Genomic DNA, 18,422 nt, shown 5'->3' with positions numbered 1-18,422 from the left:
CAGATTTAATTCATACAAACTGTAGTAAACTTATGTTTCAGTGATTAATGATTTCGATAGAGTAATATAATTTTTGTTTATGTATGGAAATTGGTTATTTGAAAAAGACTAAAGAAATCGAGAAGGGGTGCCTGAGGCTATTTTCCCGAGACGTTAATCAAATGGTTGGTGAGGAGAAGAACTCAGCAGGCTAGAGTTTTGATGAATCGTTTTCTTTGGCCATCAAATAAATTTGAAAATCAGATAGGCCCTACATTTCCATTATGCGGTATAATTCTTTATTTGGTCGGTTTTGAGGTATTAACATTAAACGAAATAATATATTAGCGTGACTAACCCCAGCCCAATTTTGTTAAATCTATTTATTTTAAATATACATGTCCATTAAATAAAGTACCGTCTGTCATTTTTAATGACATCATTTTTTACATTTGATTGCAATCAAAACGAAATATGGCATGTCACGTACACACACGCAAACGTCGTCTGCTCTTTGCAGAAAATTGCCGATTTGAAATATTTTGATGTCCGACTTTTAATGGTTGAATATTTTAGCATCGAGATATGGTGCTTTATCTGGTCAATATTCGTGCAGTTTTGAAGCGCGCAATTCCTTTAAGTGCTACTTGTTCCCATTCAAGAAGCACATGCTCAACTCCCGCAGAGACCCGCGGGATCTCTCCAAATTTAGAATTCTCTCCCGACTGCGATGAAGCGACGAGGCAAATGCTTGAGAAAGACTTTCAAGTCTACAAAGATTTCATCAGTGCTGAAGAAGAGAATAACCTATTGGAAGAGTTGGAGGTGAAGTTCAAAAGGTCCCGGTATCAGTATGACCATTGGGATGATGTAAGTCTGAAATTTCGTGTTCACGTAGGTTGTCTGACTGTTGAATGACCACCATTTGTTATTCGAAACCCAAAAGGCTATCCACGGATACAGGGAAACAGAGAAACCTACTTGGAATCAAGTCAATGACTGTGTTATAAATCGGTTGAGAGCTTTTGCCTTTTCAACTACCACGATGCAGCATGTCCATGTGCTTGATTTAGCTGAGAATGGTCACATCAAACCACATCTGGACAGCATAAAGGTATGATAGATGACAGCGTTTGGAAATTATCATTCTAATCTATTCGTATATTTCTCTAAACATAGTTTTGTGGCCCCACCATATCGGGCATATCTCTGCTCACAGCCAGTGTGATGAGGCTCATACATATACAGCGACCCCAAGTCTTGGTCACGGCACTATTACCGAGAAGATCATTGTATATAATGAAGTAATTATCTATGCAAAATAGAGCCCATCGTGATATATAACTCTATCTAAATTTCTGTCTCTCTCTTTGTTATTGCAGGGACTTTGCTAGATACGAATTTAATCACGAAATTCTGAACAATAGCGAATCCTTCTTCCGGGGAGAGAAAGTCACGAAAACTAGGCGTATCTCTGTAATCTGCCGTAGTCCACCACCGCCATCATCATAATGGATGCAGTACTGTTGTAAACACGATTTGGTAGATATGCCCAAGTAGACAGTCCTTATTTGTACTTATCGTTGATCCATACAATAGCCATTTAAGTCACTTAAGTTTTTAAAAAAGGCCAAGCTCGGGAAACATGTAGTGGGCGTGACGTGATTGGCAGCAATCGATTTTATATTCGAAAGAGAATAATAAAGAAAAATTCCGGTGGAAGAGAATATGATGGATGATGCTATCCCGAATCCATCCTCGTCACCCGACACTGATAAGACTCTTTTACGCCTCCGCAGAAAATGTGAAATGACAGACACGTTTTATTTTTTCTTCCCTTTGTTTTTCTATAGCGGAACTTTAAGTTGTTGCATTGAGACCCTCCGACGAGTTTCAGCTCAAGAGGGATGTTGAAAGCGGGCGTGAACCTTGAGACGCAATCATTCCGCTTTCTCCCTTTTTTGATTATCGTGTTCGTTTTTCTTCGGGTGGTAGTGGGGGGTTCTTATCTTGTTTTGAGACAATGTTGTATAACCTAACAAGAGTTCTTTTGGTGGCTCTCTCTCTCCTTGTGTTGCCTATCTCGCTGCTGTTGCTGCTGCTGCTGAGCTTCTTTGACGGTGAATGATATCCTCCCCTCGTCTTCTTGTTTCGCCTGGCACGTTGAGGTGCGGCTTGCGGGTTCGTCCCGCCGGGCACAGACGTGTACATATATACAAGATGATGGGAGAAAAAAAAAAGAAACTTCTTCTTGTTTTGTCAATGTGAAACCCAAATCCGGATTTTGTCGAGGAATGTGATATCGACTTTAAGAAATATCAAATAATTGGTTACAAGATTTATTAGATTTGGTCGCGGCTATTCTTGGGTGGCGTTCATTCCCTTTTAAAAATTATTTTGATGAAGAGAGACCCACACAACATGTGTCACACAAAACCAGATCATTAACGCTTCTCTGATTTCCACCGCGCGCGGTCCCAACACACCGACGTAAATTTCTCTTTTTTATTGCTTCCAATTTTGTTTTTTGAAAAAAATTGTCTCTGAATTCTTTTGAGAAAAACTTTCTGTTTGACTTTCTTTCTTTTGCTTTAATTTCACGAAATATTTTAAAATGGTTTTTTTTTTCTCTTTTGAATTTTTGGGTGTCGAACACGCCTTCTTCTTCTTGGACAAGATGCAAAGAGGGTGGGGTGGCATCTCCTCTCGTACAGTTTCCGGGGCACGCGCGCTGAACAGTTTTAGTTGTGAACCGTGAAATCCATTTCTTCTTTTCTAAAGCGACTCTCCTATACACGACTGAGGTATAGAGAAGGGGGGGAGGTGTGTGTTTTGGTGGTGGGAGGATGGACGGGCGGGGGTTGTAGAGAGAGGGGAGATGGCAGCCGGCCTCTTGGTGCTAGTAGTTGACTGTAGACCGGTGCAGTGAACGGACGTGTTCATCTTGAAATCCGACTGGGCCGTCACGACCGCGTGAATTTGTGTTATTATATCAACGGGTTCATTTGCTTTAAAATAAAAAGGGAAAGAAAATTTTGCAGCGGTGTAATTGTATATGGGGACACAAGTTTGTGTGCGTGTGATGTTGCGGCGGCGGTGGGTTTGAATGTCGTGAAATTAGAAACCCCCAGGAGGCGATCAAATGTGCTGGACTCGAATCCGACCGTCTCGTTGTCATCACCGGGGTGAATCAACCGAGTGAAACATTATTTCCCCAAATAATTTTCAAAGAAATAATCAAATTTTGAAAAAAGTCACTCGACCGATTAGAGGAAATCATGTTGAGCGTGAAGCTCTTGCTGCTGTAAGTTCATTTTTATTTTAATTTTCTATCTTGTTGACGTTTCAAATTTCTTCGTCTTTTGACACACAAGCCGGTAAGTGAGCGAGACGACAGTTTACACCCGCTGGCGTTGGTGGTGTATATTATTCCCGCCATATATTTCACGGTGCTGCAACAAGTCAATCGATCGTATATCATCCGGGCGCGGTACTCTGGGGGTGTGAGTGTGCCAGCAGCCGAGTTGATGATTACCTTCTGCTTATATTCTTGGGGGAAATCTTTCTCCCGCCTTTCAACGGGTTGTTACAAGTTTATTATTATGCAGCAGCTACAACAGAAACATTTTCAAAAAGAAGAAGAGGAATGGAATGTTAGGAATCGATGGCGAGGGGGCGCCAAACTAAAGAAAAAAATGTGATGAAAACTCTGTTGGCATTTTGTCTCTTTCTTGTTGCTTTTGTGATGGAAGTAAAAACAAAAGGGGAGAAAAATTCATTTCTCCAGGAAATGTTACAACAATCAAAATGGTCGTGGTGGGCGGTCTTTTTGAAATGGACAACACGCGAACCAATGGGGTAAAAGTCAACACACAAGTTGTGTGTGTACTGTTTGGTATCCATGTTCTATCAGCTCTTCAAGTTAAGATTTCTTCCCGTCAAAGTATAGGGGAGAGAATCTAAGAGACGAGCGCGTGTGTGTGTCTACAGGAGAGTTTCTTTTCTTCTTGACCATCTTTGGTCATCTTATTATACAGTTTTGTGAGTCGAGGGGTTCCTTTCCCCTGTTTAAAAAAAAAGAGAATTTCCTTGTCAGAAGAAGAAGAAGAATTTTATACATTTGAGAGGTCTGTGTGTGTCAATCCTCCCGCCCGGTTGTCGGTGGCTTGGCTGGCCGCCCGGTGATCAATGGCCGCCCATAAGTTGTTACTGCGCTGTAGAGAGATGTGATTTTGCGCCTAGTCATCTGTTCGATTGTAGGAGAAGAAGAAAATGTTGATATAAAGAGGAATTAGAAAGACGTGCGCTTCCTTGTTATTATTAGTGGGTAGCTGCCGGTAGAGACACGCTGTGTTGAACCTTATTTCTAATTGCCATTGAGCTGGGCACGAAGAAGAAGATGATGATGAAGATGAAGGGAATTTTGTATAGCTCGCCCAGCAGCTCTTTGCGGATGGATCAACACTGGACCCATAGACTAGGCCGAGATATGAGATTCCTGAATGGGATTCATCCATCTCTCTTTTTCTTGCATCTGTGTGGGGTAGACTATACAGGGTGGGACCATAACATGTAATAATTCTGATATAGTGTTGCGCAATTTACAGTCTCACCCCCCACGGCGATCTAGATCCCCTGTAAATGTATAGGATTGAATTCGATACGGCGCATTCAAACGAATGGAATGTTGTTTTAGAATTTTTAAAACGCTCTTTTATGATTTCAACACGATTCTAAAATAACAATAATCATCATTTTCTTTCTTTTTTTGTTCTTTTTGATTTATAAAATAGGATGGCAGCTACGCTAATTCGAGCCACTTGGTCCCAGCACAATGCCGGTCTTTTGGGTGAGTCTTCAATTTTTGTCCTTTTCTTTCTTCTTTTTTATAAGTCTGTCGGGGTGGTGTGAATTTTTGTCGTTTTCAATTGTTTGAAACATTCCGTCATGTCATCTCTGGCGTCCAGAAAAAAGAAAAGGAAAAATTATTGAACGGGAAAAATGGGTAAAAAACCCCCCCGTTGGCGTCGTGCGTGATTGAACGACAAAAGCCGGGAGAGAGAAATGGCGTCTAGATCATCTTCTTATACCCCCCAAAAAGCAATATCACTTTATTTATTTTTTCTTGTTGTTGGTGGGTTAGATTAGAAAAACGACAAAAGTTGGTAGAATATGTTTTTGGGTCGTGCCGAAATCTCCATTTCTCTCTACCAGGAGGACGAACGAACGACATGACGTTTCATGTAAAATGCATGAGGGATTACAGTGAATTTCATATGCCATCCGCTGGATTTTAATCCACCCTTCCATCTTCTTTCTGAGGAGTAAAAAACAAACGATTTCAATGTTTTCTTAAGAAGATAAACTTCTTTCCCCATTTGGTTGTTGGGTGGCCGAAACGGAAGCAACGGTCCCATATTATTCGCCCCCCTTAAGGATTTACTTGACCAATTTTTGTGTGTGGGGAGAGAGAGCTAGACGTGTGGTATTTGATTATTACGTCGACTATTATGGTGGGTGAGGAAAAAGTAGGAGCAGCCCACTTTGAGAAATTGATGGATGTTGGATATCGTTTGACTTTTCTTCCCCCTCGTTTTCTTATTTATTTTCTGACTTTTGACAAATGGATTGAGCTGGTGGATACTTGTGCAAGAAGGAGGAGGTGGGAAATTCCATTTCGGTCCAGTGAGACGATAAGAATAAGGAAAATATCTTCTTCTATTTGAACTTTTTGGGTGACTAATGGACACCATTTGATTCATCTCTTCTTCTTCTTTTCGTGAAGAAAGCGAAAAAGATTTCCACAGGAAAAGTAGTGATTTTGGTAACAGACGATCGAAGGCGACAGTTTGGGAAATTGAATCACGCAACTGTGATATCGAACGGGGGGGAAATAACAAGACGTGCTCTCGCCTTCCCCATTTTGGACGGGCTGAATTGCCCAGTAAATTGACGGCCGCTCATCCTCTTCTTCTTTTTAAAAGGTTAGACTGGGTGGAGACTAGATATAAAAATTCATTGTTGAATAAGGCCACCGAGAAATCCCCCTAAACACACACACAAAACTTTATTCCTTCAATCCCCCAAAGAGCATCTTTTTTCCCAGTCAAAAAAAGAAGAACCTGCTGCTGCTGGGCGGGATTCGTGCGGGAATCAATAGCCGAGGATTAAGGCCAGCTAGCTAGAGCTCTGCATTATTTAATGGTAAATATATAAATCGTAGCATTTTGCTATGTAAGCCAGGGGAATTGAACAATGAATGGGAAATATAGTATCTATTTCTCTTTTGAAAGCGGGATAACGATATGAATTACCAAACGATCGTAAATTGTGTCTGTGTGTGTCCCATAAGTCCCGCAACAACAATATGGCCTCATCATTTTTTCAGGATTCTCCAGGGGGTGGTGGTGGGTGAGTTTAGGGAGGATGGATTAGATTTTTGTCATGACAATTTTCTACATTTTGTAGTACGTCTGTCGTGTGTGTGAGAAAAACGAACGATGTTGGCGTCGTACAAACATTTCTTCAAACTAAAAGTGACGTGGCGTATTTCGGGATAGATGACACGCACACTGTGTAATATTAAAACGCATGTTTCCAACAGTGTCAATATAGAAGAATGAAATTTTAAAAAATTCACGGGCCGGTTGGTGTTGTTGGTGTTGTTGCTGGGGGAAATAGGAGACTTTTGTCCGGTTGCGTCCTACTTATAAGATATCCGATAAATGCACCTGCGTGTGACGTCAAGGGTTACGCAGAGATTTCGTCAATTGAATTTGTGTTCAATCAACAAAAAATTCTCTTTTTCTTTGGTTGTTATTCATCCGGAAGAAAACCCCTCCAGTCCAGTTTGATTGGTTGTTGTTGCCATAGATATGCTTCTCTCTCTTCAGATTCTTCTTTTTTTCTATTTTCCGTTCAATAATAACTAATCAGAAAATCGATATCAATTCTTCTTCGTCTTGCTGGGTGGATGGTCCTATAACAGTCAACTGCTGATAAGTGACACCGGCGCGCCGCCATGTTTGATGTCGACGCAAAGGAAATGAAAGGAAAAAACAACAACTTTGGAAGGAGCTGCTACTATACCTTGAGAGCTCCTGGGTGAATGTCGAGGAACTTGAGATCGTCGTCGGGAAACTCTTTTTAAAAAAAGCATTTCTCATTTTACTCCGGCGACGGAAACTTTGCTCTCACTGGCCGGAATGCAATAAATCAAACGGACGGAATTCCACGACAATTTTGTGACAGTCGTGGAATTTAATGATTTTTTCGGTTTGGATTTATTTTAAAAAAGCGGATGCAGTCGGATCAGTTTATTCTTTCAAGTCGACGATTTCGTCCTTCCATCGTGAATCGATCCGTCTGCTGTTACAAATGAAAAGGAAGAAGGGGTGAGAGGACTCGTTTTGTTTAATAAACAAACCGTGAAAGACTTTGAAAGACTTTTGTCGAAAATTTTAAATGGAAAGTGGAAGCCGAAACGTTTTGGTTGAAAACCCCCGACAGCTGGAAAAGTGGGAAAATATTTTGACTCATTTCCAATTTATTTTTCTGTTTACACGTTTGGTGTGTGGGCCAACCCATCAGAAAAAAATTGAATGGACGTCAAACAATCGCTGAATAAATCATGGCGGAATTATTTATACATTTAAAACGTCAATTTTTACGGTTGAAATATGGAGGGAGAATTCTATTTCGACTGTTTTGTTTGAGTAGAAACGGCCATCAATCGAGAGTCACGCCCACGCCTCACGCTAAAAAAGAATAACAATAGGAAAAGGCCATCATCTTTTACGTGCGTCATATCTTTGGTCTGGTTCTCGTCCATTCGGTACGTGTCAACCCCGCGACTTTTTTTTTAAAAAGTTCCGAGACATTTTCTCCCACCAATTTCGTCGAGATGTTGAACTTGCACTTAAAACCAGAGGAGATGGAGGAGGAACAGGAAGTTGACGTTTGTCTTGAGCAAACTGAGATAGTCGGTTGTTTAGCCGCCGACTTTTTACCCCCCCCCCCTGTTATTATATAGACAAAATCTTTTGGCGGTTATTTCGAAAAAAAATTGAAAAAATGTTTCGCTGATTTGTTTGTTCTTCCTTTGGCGTTTGCCAACAGATGACGGATGATGGCATTTTCCAATACGCGCGGAAATATAAATCATCTCGGCGGCTCGAGATTTCCCGAATGTCTCCATGTCGTCGTCGTCGGCACGAAATTGAAACATTTTTTTTCAATTTTAAAAATTCACGCCAAACTTTCGTGAAATTCCCCGCCGCCACAGTTATCCCCTCCCCCCGTTGTAAATGAAGAAATCTAATTTTGGAAAATGTTTAGTGATGGCGAGGGGGAGGAGGTTAGACATCAAGTGCGTTCACCTATGAAATAGGCGGCGGCCGCCAGCAGCAGACAGTCCAAATAACAACAACAACAACAGCAGGGCCAGCAGCGAAAGAAGGTCCCGCGTGACTGTCGGCAGCGGCGACGACGTCTCGGTCGGTTTACGCTGAAACTCGCAATGTATTTATATCAATTCGACTCTCTCCCTCCCCTTCACTCGACATCCGCTTCAACTTGGGGGGGGGGACTCTGGGTCCTTTCTTGTCTTTGTTCCAATTGAAAAATGTTTCATTATATCCCACAGCTGCCCCCCGGTTGATATTTTTCGCTTAGTCGTTGATTTTTTCCCTTTTGTTTTTTCGGTTCTAGTCGTTCATTTACTTTTACGGGTTATTTGATTTTTCTGAATTTTATGCATGGCGTCACTTGAAACGGGGCGAATAAGAAAATAAGAAGAAAAAGGGAGCCAGTTGACACGCGTGATAAATCGATGCTGGGGCCTATAGTGATGGCGGTGACAGCAGCCTTTACACTAACAGCAATCTCAGCAGCAGGAGACTCGACGGGGTTATTTTCTTCTTCTTTTCTTTTCTTCTTGTTTGTCGGGTTTTAAGTTTCGCCTTTTGGTCGATCGCGTTGCGTAAATCTACACCAGTAAGCGGAAAAGGCTAGCCCTTTTTTATTTTATTGCATCTGCAGCAAGAATCACGAAAAGAAGAAAAAACAAATAGAGTTTTTCTGGGTTTTTTTAATAGCCGGACCAGACGGTTGAGAATGTTGATGATGGCTATCTTTATATTACCTACGTATCGCTTGAATGATTTTTATTTTTATTTTATTTTTTTCGGTTGGAAACTTGAGGATTTAACTCGGACGTAAATTAGATGCCCGGTGGTGTCGGCCACCTGTGTTTAATAAAGCCTGGGCTGCTGCCGTCCGTTGGTGATTGTGTGCGAGGATATGAAATGGGATAGCCCAGGCCTTCACCGTCAACTGCCCAATTCAAATTCTTAAATTCATTGGGTGAAGTAACAAAAACGTCAAGCCCACATTTCTTTCTTTTATTTTGAACACACTGGCCTACATCTATTTGTACAGCTGTCTCTCTTCCGTTGTTGTTTTGTTGTTGTTGTCCTGTTAACGTTTTGTTTTAACTAATTCTCCCGCCCGCTGATTGTGACGTGGGGTGGGGACTAACCAAACGAACGTCTAGAGTCGGTAGACACGGGAAAAGAATAAATGTTTATGTGCTCAGATTTTTTCTGGCTAGAGAGAGAAGAAACAGCTGTTGGTTATCAAACGGCGGGTGACACGAGACGAATTGACCGCTGTTAAAAAAGAACGTGCCAAACTGCTGCTAACCCGGGTCGGTTCCTGCTGATAGATTAACCCGACCCGTTTTTCCTTTTTTAATGGTGCTGGTGTTTAGTCCTCCCGTCTAGTCGTTATTTTTTTTGACTGAGTCACCGGCAAACTTTTATTTGGTTTGCCAACGACTCAACGAGCCAACTCACAAATATACAGTTTTGTTTTAACCGCGCTAAATAAGAAAAACAAAAGAGAAAGATGATTGAGTTGTTGATTTAGTCGCCAGGTGGCAATAGCGTACCGGGACATACCGGCACTACATTCTCTGCTCTGAAATGTGTTGATTTTTTTGAAAAATTCAATTCATCTTGTTTAAGGTTTTTTAAACGACTTATTTGGGTCTGTTTCTCGCATTGACTGGTTATTGATTTGTGTTGATGGTTTGTTTGCAGATGGGGAGCCGATCCATCACGACCTGCTGAAAGCCATTGAAGTTCCTCTGCGAGACGAAGAACACATCACGTTCGGGACTGGTGTAGATGGATTCCCGGCTTTCGTTCTCTTTCGTGGCCACGATATTAAAATCCCCTACAAGGTTCTCCTGCCTGACAAGCTCTACTCTGACTTTTCCATTCTCGTTACCATCAAACCAGATAACAATGAAGGTAGTACAACCGCCACCACCACAACTAACTGTCTGCTGTTTGTTCAGATTCTAATCTCTTGTTTGCGTGTTTGCTTCTGTGTCTGTGTGCAGGTGGTTATCTCTTTGCCGTGGTTGACCCTCTGGAGACTCTGGTCCAGTTTGGTCTGCGAATCGGCCCTGCTGCAGGCCCAGGCCAGAGTGAGCTCTCCCTCTACCACACCCACCCAGAAGACCGTTTTGTTTCTAAGGTGTGGAATCCATTTGTTTCGCAGAGCCAATCAAAGTCAAAATTAAACTTAATTTATGTTTCAGGTGTTGGCCAAGTTCCTGGTGCCCAATTTCGCCAAAAAGTGGACTCGATTCGCCTTTCGTGTGCTGGACAGCGGCCTGGGCGTGCCCAACGTGACTCTCTTCTTCAACTGCATCGAGTACGGCAGTCTGCTCATCACGAGCGTTGCATGGAAAGAGCAGCTGACCTTTGACACGGCCTCGACTCTTTATATAGGCCAAGCCGGAGGCCTGCTCCAACCACCCGGAGAGTTTGTGGTAACCAAAAACTACAAACATCTTTTTTCTGTTATGACCGATGCATTTGGTGGGTTTTTTGACGAGATGTTAGAAATAGAAATAGAAAACATAACATGAAGCTCACCCTCCTTTTATAGCTCCCGTAACTACGGGAAGATGGCGTGATCCGTCTGCGTGAAAGAAGGAGGAGATGGAGGAGGGTTGGTCCTTGTGCGTGATGAATCATGCGAGGTTCTGAGAGCAGCTGGAGGACAGGAGGCTCACTTGAATTATAGGGGTCTCTCTCTCTGTTGTGTGTGTTGGGAGAATTCTGGAATCGCTGCGATACCTTATAAAAATATATCGGGAGAAGAGAGAAAGAGAACCCCTGCCCTCGTTCGGCCCTGATCTTTCGTTTCTCGGATATCTCGACTCACGACCGCGCGTTTAATGTTGTTCTTCTTTCCCCCCTTCATCTTATTTTTATTAGCATTTTAATTTGGTTGGCATTTCCACTTTTGATTCTATTATTCCACAGTCCCGCCAGCCGAAAATCACGAGATGATTGGGAGAAACGGAGGAAAACCTTGGGGGAAAATTTCATGTGTCGCCCCCACCTCGATGGAATAGGCGACAAATTCCGAAACGAGAAAGAGAGACGATCGTTTTTCTTTTCTTTTCCCGTTTGGGTTTGGCCACAGCAGTCGAGCTAGAGAGGAGGAGGAGGAGGCCCTTGCGGTAATAAAAGCAGCGACGAGACCCACACGGTCGGTCAGTGGCCGTCCGTCTGGCCCCGAGTGCGGATGCCCCACCAGTCGTTCTCTCTTTTAAATAACGACAGTCGTTTTTTTCTTTTCTCACGTTTCGTTAAAGCGCAATAGGAAAAATTTACGCAGTGGGGAGGAGGAATTGTTGGAAATTTTAAATTTGGCGGAATGTGGATCGAGTGAAACTTAAATTTTGTAAATTTTTTGCGCTGGGGTTTTCGCCAAAGTGTCGTCGTCGTCGTGTGCCAAATTTTAAATAGAATAAAACCGATAAAAATTGATTCCGATTGATGTGACAATGTGGACGACAACGGCCCACTGGATTGGCGGTCGACTTGTTCTAACCGCTGCGGTTTTCCTCTTCATCCAGGGCACCATCCAGGAGCTGAAGCTGACCAACGAGCCCAGTTTGGCCAGCGTTCAATGTGAAGACATCCTTCCGGTAAGTCTATTATATTTAATTTCATTTCTTTTATTGAATTTTTCACGTAGTAGTTTGGGTTAGGAATGTCGATCGACCTGATTAAAGAGAGGCCCCTCATTTTTATTTTTATTTTCCTTCTCCCGTTTCATTTTGCGGTAGGCGAAACAAAAACAACAACAAGAAAAATAAAAAGAAGAATAAGAATTATTTTTGACGGATGATGTTCCAAATTGGCCGTTGCCGACGAGGTGTTGTTTTTCTTGTCAGTCGCCCGATATAACGGGGGGCCGCCCATCCAATTCTTCATCTTCTTTTTGGTACTTTTTGGTATCTCGCGCCAGCAGCACCTGGTCGATATGCAAATGCCAAAAGATTCCGCGCTAGAGATTGGAGTGTGCAGACGTTAACAAGAAGAAAACGAACGAAACTGGAACGGGTTGGTTGGAAAGTTGTTGTTGGACGGGAAGAGAAAGGTTTTCGTCTGATTACGTGGACCCCCCCTCTGTCAGCGGCCATCAACTCTCCTTTCCATCTGAATCTCACCTTTTTCTTTTCTTATTTTTATCGCCAATGTTCCGGCAGGCATGTTGTTGTTGTCGTCATTTTAATCTTTTGGCCCAGCAGAAAAATATGATGCAATTTCCAATTTGGAATTTCGAGTTCTTCTTCTTGGTTTTCCGTGTTGATTGGGTGAATTATTACATTTGTCGCGAGACGGGCGGAAGAGTTATTGATGACTGGGCCAAGGTAAGTTGTCCTTCAATTGGAAGCTGGCCAGCAAAACAAGCCGGGAAAATATTTTTCTATTTTCTCTCGTTTTTTTTATTTAAAAATTTTATTTGTGGAGAAACGGACGAGAGAGAGTCTGGGTGTCTCATTTTTCTTATATTTGGTTGGCGTGTCTACTACTGTGGGGCTCTTTTCACGATTCGGGATGTTTTGGGTGAGAGGGGGGGAAACCTGCCAGCTACAGCTCATCCGTCTGTCCGTCTCCCGACTTGACTTGTGACGCGTCGTGAGTCATCGTGTTAATTGAATGATTCAACCACAACAACAACAGCAGCCAACAAAAAAATGAAAAAAAGAGGACGAAAGAAAAACCTTTTTCCTTCCGCCGGGAAATGTTTGGGTTAAATGAATAGAATAGACACGTACTAATCAATGGCCTCTGCCAACAGTTTTTATACATGTGTCAATGGCCCCCCGTTTGTTCCGGCTGATCATTCTTTTCTTATTCTTTTACTCTGTATTTTCGTGATGATAGACACACGCCAACGTTCATTTTTATTTTTCTTTTGGGTTTGGGTGTGTGGTCTATTATAGAAGAAGAGAGCGTGACTATTTTTAATTTCTTGCCCGTTTTGTCTGTTGTGAGCAGCACAGCACAGCGGCGCCTGCCTAAATGATGATGAAAACTTCTTTCTTTCTTCTTCTCTCTACCCATTTTCAACGTGTGTTTTTTTCACGAAAAAAGATTGTGCTCCCGTTTCGCCTTGAAACAGCTCCGACTCTCCCGAAAAAAAAAAAATGTTTTATTTCTTTTTTAAAAAAAGCTCGGGGCGTTGTGCATCTAATATTTGGGTTCGGTTATCTTTGATTTCAAACCGGGGCGTAGTGGTTGTTACTATTTTTCCTTTTATTCCGTGCGCTATATATAAAGTTACATTCGATCGCACAATTCAAACGCAGTACAACAAAAAAGATTATTTTCTTTTATTTTCTTTTTACCTTTTGAATGTTTGCCGCCGTTTGTGGCGGTTGAACCAGTTGCGTCGTATTGTTGTTATCCCTTTTTAAATTTCCCGATTCTTCGCGCTTTTTCTCCTTTGGGGTTGGAATTCCAACCCCTTTGGAAAAGCGAAAAGGTCCTATAAGAATTGTGAAAAGGATTTTTTGGGCCGTCGTAAAGATGCCAGACAGGCGATACTAGTCTGAAGTTGCGCCATTATGATGGCGATTAAAGCGAACATGCGTCTGTCGGTCTCTGCTCCTCCCAGTTGTTCACATTGCACAGCACAAAAGGCTGGAAATGGTGCTGGGCCGTTGCTCTGATTTTCCAAGACGGAAAAGATGCTATTCCCAGAACTGATTTCCTTATAAGGGCGTATAACCTTATTCTTTTAAACCGTCCACAAAAATGTTTGATGGGGATGACCACCTAGAATCCCCAAAAAAGTAGTTGACTCGAAATCTATATATTTTCTGATTGGATTTGATGGGCCCATTTCAACCTGTGCGCTGGCTATAAAATGAAATAAAATAAACTATAACCTCCCAAGAATTTGATAGTCGTGTATCCGGAATCTCAGCAGCACACTCGTCTGTGCTGCACGCTACATTGAATTTGATGTTGTTGTTGTTGTTGTTGTCGGCTCAGGAGAGAAGATATTTTTGTGATGCCGGGGCACGTTCCGTTGGTTGTTTGTAAAAAAATAAAACGTTGTGTGTGTTCTTATGGAGCAGCAGCGTGACAAAGTGAGATCCCCAGACGAATTCTCAATTTCCTGTCTGACTTTTTTTCCTTTTTTTTCGGCTAGGGCACGAATCAAATTCAAAGGCGTATGTACACCCGAAAAAAAGAAGGAAACGATGTCTTGATTCTTTCCCTCCCGTTTTGTTCACGTCGGCCTTGAGTGGGTGGGCATCGGTCGCACCTCTTTTTTGATTTCACGAAAAAATAACCGAAAAAGTCTGGCACACGATTTTTGAAATTTGTTTTTATTCCCGGGCATTTCTCTTATTGGAACGAAAAGAAAAAATCAAATTTAAAAAAAAATCCAAACATGCGATGTTGTCAAAAAAGGACCTCGACAAAATGGCGAAAAATTTAATCAAAATAATAAAAAAAGGAGGTTCCCGGATTCGATCTGGTTGTCGTTGGCTCATTTTTTTTTTGGGCTTATCGGGAATCATTTGTTGACCTTTTTGTCATCGTCTTATTTTGTCTGGGTGACATTTCTGGGCAGACAAAACAAGACTTTCTTTTTTCTTCTTGTTTCAACTTTATAATCTGCGTATCGGCTTCACTTTGCACGCGTTCTGCCAACCGAATCCAATCGACCATCGTGTCGGTGTGCTGTGTGTGTTCACCTCGTAAAAATGCCTGTTGGCGCTCAACATCTTTTTTCTCTCTTTTCTTTTTGTTTTTGTTTTGATTTGATTGGAACATGTTTCGCCTTTTTATTTTGACTTGCAACTCTGCGTGAATTCCTTTTAGCAGCTGCCTGTGTGTGTGTGTGTGTGTGTGTGGGTCTTTTATTCTTTTTTTTAATTCTTTTGGCTATTGGGTTTGTTATTATTGCGCATCGGCCGAATTGTCGAACCCCTTTTCGCTTTGCAATGACGACTGAAGAAGACGATGATGGTGGTTGGGTCCGTGCGTGCGTTATTTATTTGGCCTGGGCCGTTGGTCATGCCACAGCCCGTGCTTCGTTACCGTCCCGACTATAAACATGTCGTTTGCCTCAATAAGGAACTTGGCCGTCGATTCAGTCGACTCTTCTTTTGTGCTGTGTGTCTATTGAAACATCACTTCTCTTTCTCTTCTTTCTTTCTCTTTTGACATTTGAATCGGACAACTAAATACATTTTCTCGCCCCTTGTTCTTCTTCTTCTCCCGAAAGCCACAAAACCCGAACCATTCCGGTTTTGTGTCTTTAATTGAATCGCTACGAAAATAGGAAAGATAGAGAGAGAGAAATATATCGGAAAGGATCGTGACCGTGTGCGTTGGATAGACGTAACCCGCACACACACACACACACGCACTCGAAATAGAAATAGACACACGAAAGGGGAAAAAAAGAGGCCGGAACAATTGGCTATTGGCCCGTTTCGTCTGGCGGCGGCGGCGTGTGGCTTGGGCGATTGTGCCATCGACTGGAAAAACCTAACGGGAATTTCAGCTCTGCTTTTCTTCTATCCAGACGATGTTAATCGCGAAATTATGAAGCCCCCCAAACAAAACAAGGCCAGCCACTAGCCCAGCCACCACCATCACCGCCAACTCATTAGCTCAATGCAACATCCCGCGGGATATCAAACTAAACAACAAAAAACAAAAGTTGCGTCATGTTTGTCTGGGGGGTCGGGATTTTTCGGGTGTGGTTTGTTGTCCCGTGACAAAAGGGATATTTGTCGGATGACGATATCTCGGCCGTGAAAGAAAAGAAAAGAAAAAACGAAATAGTTTGAAACACCGTGCCAACGGGAGATACGGTTACCCAACACACATTGTGGCCCGTCTTCTTTTATTTTATTTTTTGGCCGTTTTGTTTCTTTTTTGGTTAGAGGGAACGAGCCGTGGTAATTGGAATGTCAAGACGAAAAAGAAGTCGGGCATATGTAGGAGAGCTAACACATGTTTTATAATGAGATGGAAAACAACCAACAAACCAAAAAAGACAATAAGGAAAACAAAAGGAAAGTGTCAGAAGGAGAGACCCCTGGCTGGAATGAGATGTTTCACAGTCAGTCTGTGTGTGTGTGTGTCGGGTTATTAATGGACTCCCCACCGGACTGGCGGCCACAAACAACTGCGCGTGTGTGCAATAGGGAAAAAATAAATAAAAATAAAAAAAGGAGATCCCGCCGATGATGTTGAATTACAAAAAAAAAATCTGATTCCTCCTATTTTGTGATTAAAAATTTTAAAAAACATTTTTTGAAAGGGGAAAAAGAAAATGATATAATAATAATCATCGTGTTAAATTTCTTGGTGCCGGGAGCGTGAAAACACATAATCCATAAATTATCAAGACAAATGATTGTTGTTGTTGTTGTAACTACAACTCTATATATCCTGGCCGTCTCGTACGTATGTATACGTGTCTTGTCTGGATCTGTGAAATTATTATTTTAAAAAGAAGAAGAGAAATTGAGGTTCGTTTTTTCTCTTTTTCCTGGTTGGATAACACAAAAAAAGTCTATAAATAAAATAATGAATATTCTTTGAGAGGCCGCCATCCACTTTCCGTGTTATCCATACGACACTACATACTTGAGAGAGAGAGACTCTCTCTCTTGACACACAAAGTTTTTGAGACGACTCGAACTCTAACCTTTTCTATTTCTCCCTATCCAATATTCAAATGAAATTTTGTGTTGAGTTGGGGGGGATCTTTTTTACAGCGTCAATTTTAATCCCGGGTTATTTCATCGACAAAATTTATTTCTTTTTATTAGCTTTTTGATTTTTCTTGTTTAGTTATTTTATTTTTGATTATATTTGGTTATTTTTTCTTATTTTTGATTTTGTTTGATTTTTTTAGTTTTCCGGAGATGGTTCCGGCGATTTTGTTGATATCGACGACGATTCCTTGGTGACAATTTTTTATTTTTCAGTTTCAATTTTTTTTAAAATTTAATTTTGTAAATTTATTTTCTAATTTCAAAATGTTTAATTACAGGTGGACTTGGAATCGGAGGGAGAAGAGCCGGACGCTGGATCGGGCGGTGTTGGCCTGTCATCCATCGACAAGAAACCGCCGTCGTCGACGGCCGGAGTTGTCGATCCTTCGCAACTCCTCCCGCCCTGTTCGCCACCTCTCCTGCCTCCACCTCCGCCAGTCTCATCCGACGCCGTCGGTAAATATTTAAAAAAAAATTTCCTTTTTTTCCCATTTTGAAGTTTTGAAAGTGACGGCGACCAGGTGACGTGACGTGTGTCAGGAAAGAGAAATTTCTGAAGGGGTTTGGCCCGGCAGTTGCCGGTCGTTGGTTGATGATGATGTCGTCCTTTCCTCTTCTTCTTTTACGGGGTTTAGTGTCTGCCCGGTGGTTTATGACGGGCGCCTAATTGCCCACAAAGGGGGCGTGAGTGGTGGATCGCTGGGAGACAGTAGACAGCAGCAGCAGCGCCCGCCTTGCTGTGCACGATTGCTTTTAACATTCTTCAAAGCGTCGAGAGCAACGCGCCGATTTCACGTCCCAACTTTTATTTCCATTTATTTCGGGATTTTCCAAAATACAAGTTTGGGGCGAGGGGTGGAGTGGAGTAACGGGCGGCTTGTCAATCAGCCAAACCCAAAATCAGACGAATAACCCGGGCTCAAAAGTGTCGTTCTAACCCCAAAAGGGAAAGGGTCGTGTGTGGGGGTTACCGGGTTGAATTATGACTCGACAGTCGTGACGTATTAGGAAGTCACTTTTTTGTGTGCCCAGCACAAGCCGGGAGAAGAGGTTACACAAGGTAGACAACCACCCACACGGTCGAGAATAACGATGGGGGGGAGGAGGACAAATGAATGGGACGATCGTTTGTAGTGACACTCGTAGCTATTCTATTGTTGCTTCCTCTGCGCCACAAAAGATGTTTTCCTATTTCTAATGGTTGGAATTTGATTGACTTTCTTCTTCTTCTATTGGATAACGCGACAAGGAAACCAATAACCTCCTCCTCTCCCCCTATGCAATAAAAACAGTTTGAATAGGCGAAGAATAGAACTCTCTA

General features: G+C 42.1%; 2 protein-coding genes across 8 annotated transcripts in view; both read left to right on the top strand.

Moving 5' to 3' along the window:
• The first annotated feature begins 473 nt into the window (after positions 1 to 473).
• On the top strand, positions 474 to 1,590 carry LOC124190700 (alpha-ketoglutarate-dependent dioxygenase alkB homolog 7, mitochondrial-like). The gene is made up of 4 exons (XM_046583544.1): positions 474 to 849; positions 926 to 1,093; positions 1,159 to 1,283; positions 1,362 to 1,590. Exons 1-4 carry the CDS (start codon positions 565 to 567, stop codon positions 1,489 to 1,491), a joined length of 708 nt encoding a protein of 235 aa, XP_046439500.1. The 5' UTR covers positions 474 to 564; the 3' UTR covers positions 1,492 to 1,590.
• Positions 1,384 to 18,422, top strand: part of LOC124190689 (collagen alpha-1(XVIII) chain-like) — a 107,633-nt gene continuing 90,594 nt past the window's right edge. For 2 of the 7 annotated variants that reach the window (XM_046583526.1, XM_046583524.1), the window contains exons 1-8: positions 2,882 to 3,283; positions 4,773 to 4,828; positions 10,080 to 10,292; positions 10,385 to 10,521; positions 10,586 to 10,819; positions 11,918 to 11,989; positions 17,242 to 17,292; positions 17,380 to 17,557. In XM_046583526.1, coding sequence (XP_046439482.1) covers positions 3,258 to 3,283; positions 4,773 to 4,828; positions 10,080 to 10,292; positions 10,385 to 10,521; positions 10,586 to 10,819; positions 11,918 to 11,989; positions 17,242 to 17,292; positions 17,380 to 17,557 — 967 coding nt within the window. In that variant the 5' untranslated portion in view covers positions 2,882 to 3,257. Of the gene's footprint in view, positions 1,522 to 2,881; positions 3,284 to 4,772; positions 4,829 to 10,079; positions 10,293 to 10,384; positions 10,522 to 10,585; positions 10,820 to 11,917; positions 11,990 to 17,241; positions 17,293 to 17,379; positions 17,558 to 18,422 lie in introns of those variants that run through there. The other 5 variants (XM_046583525.1, XM_046583520.1, XM_046583523.1 and 2 more) reach the window with 3 other exon arrangements.

Source organism: Daphnia pulex, chromosome 3 (genome assembly GCF_021134715.1).
Source record: "Daphnia pulex isolate KAP4 chromosome 3, ASM2113471v1".
In the NCBI taxonomy this organism is placed as follows: Eukaryota; Metazoa; Arthropoda; class Branchiopoda; order Diplostraca; family Daphniidae; genus Daphnia; species Daphnia pulex.
This window is presented reverse-complemented; position numbering and strand designations above follow the sequence as displayed.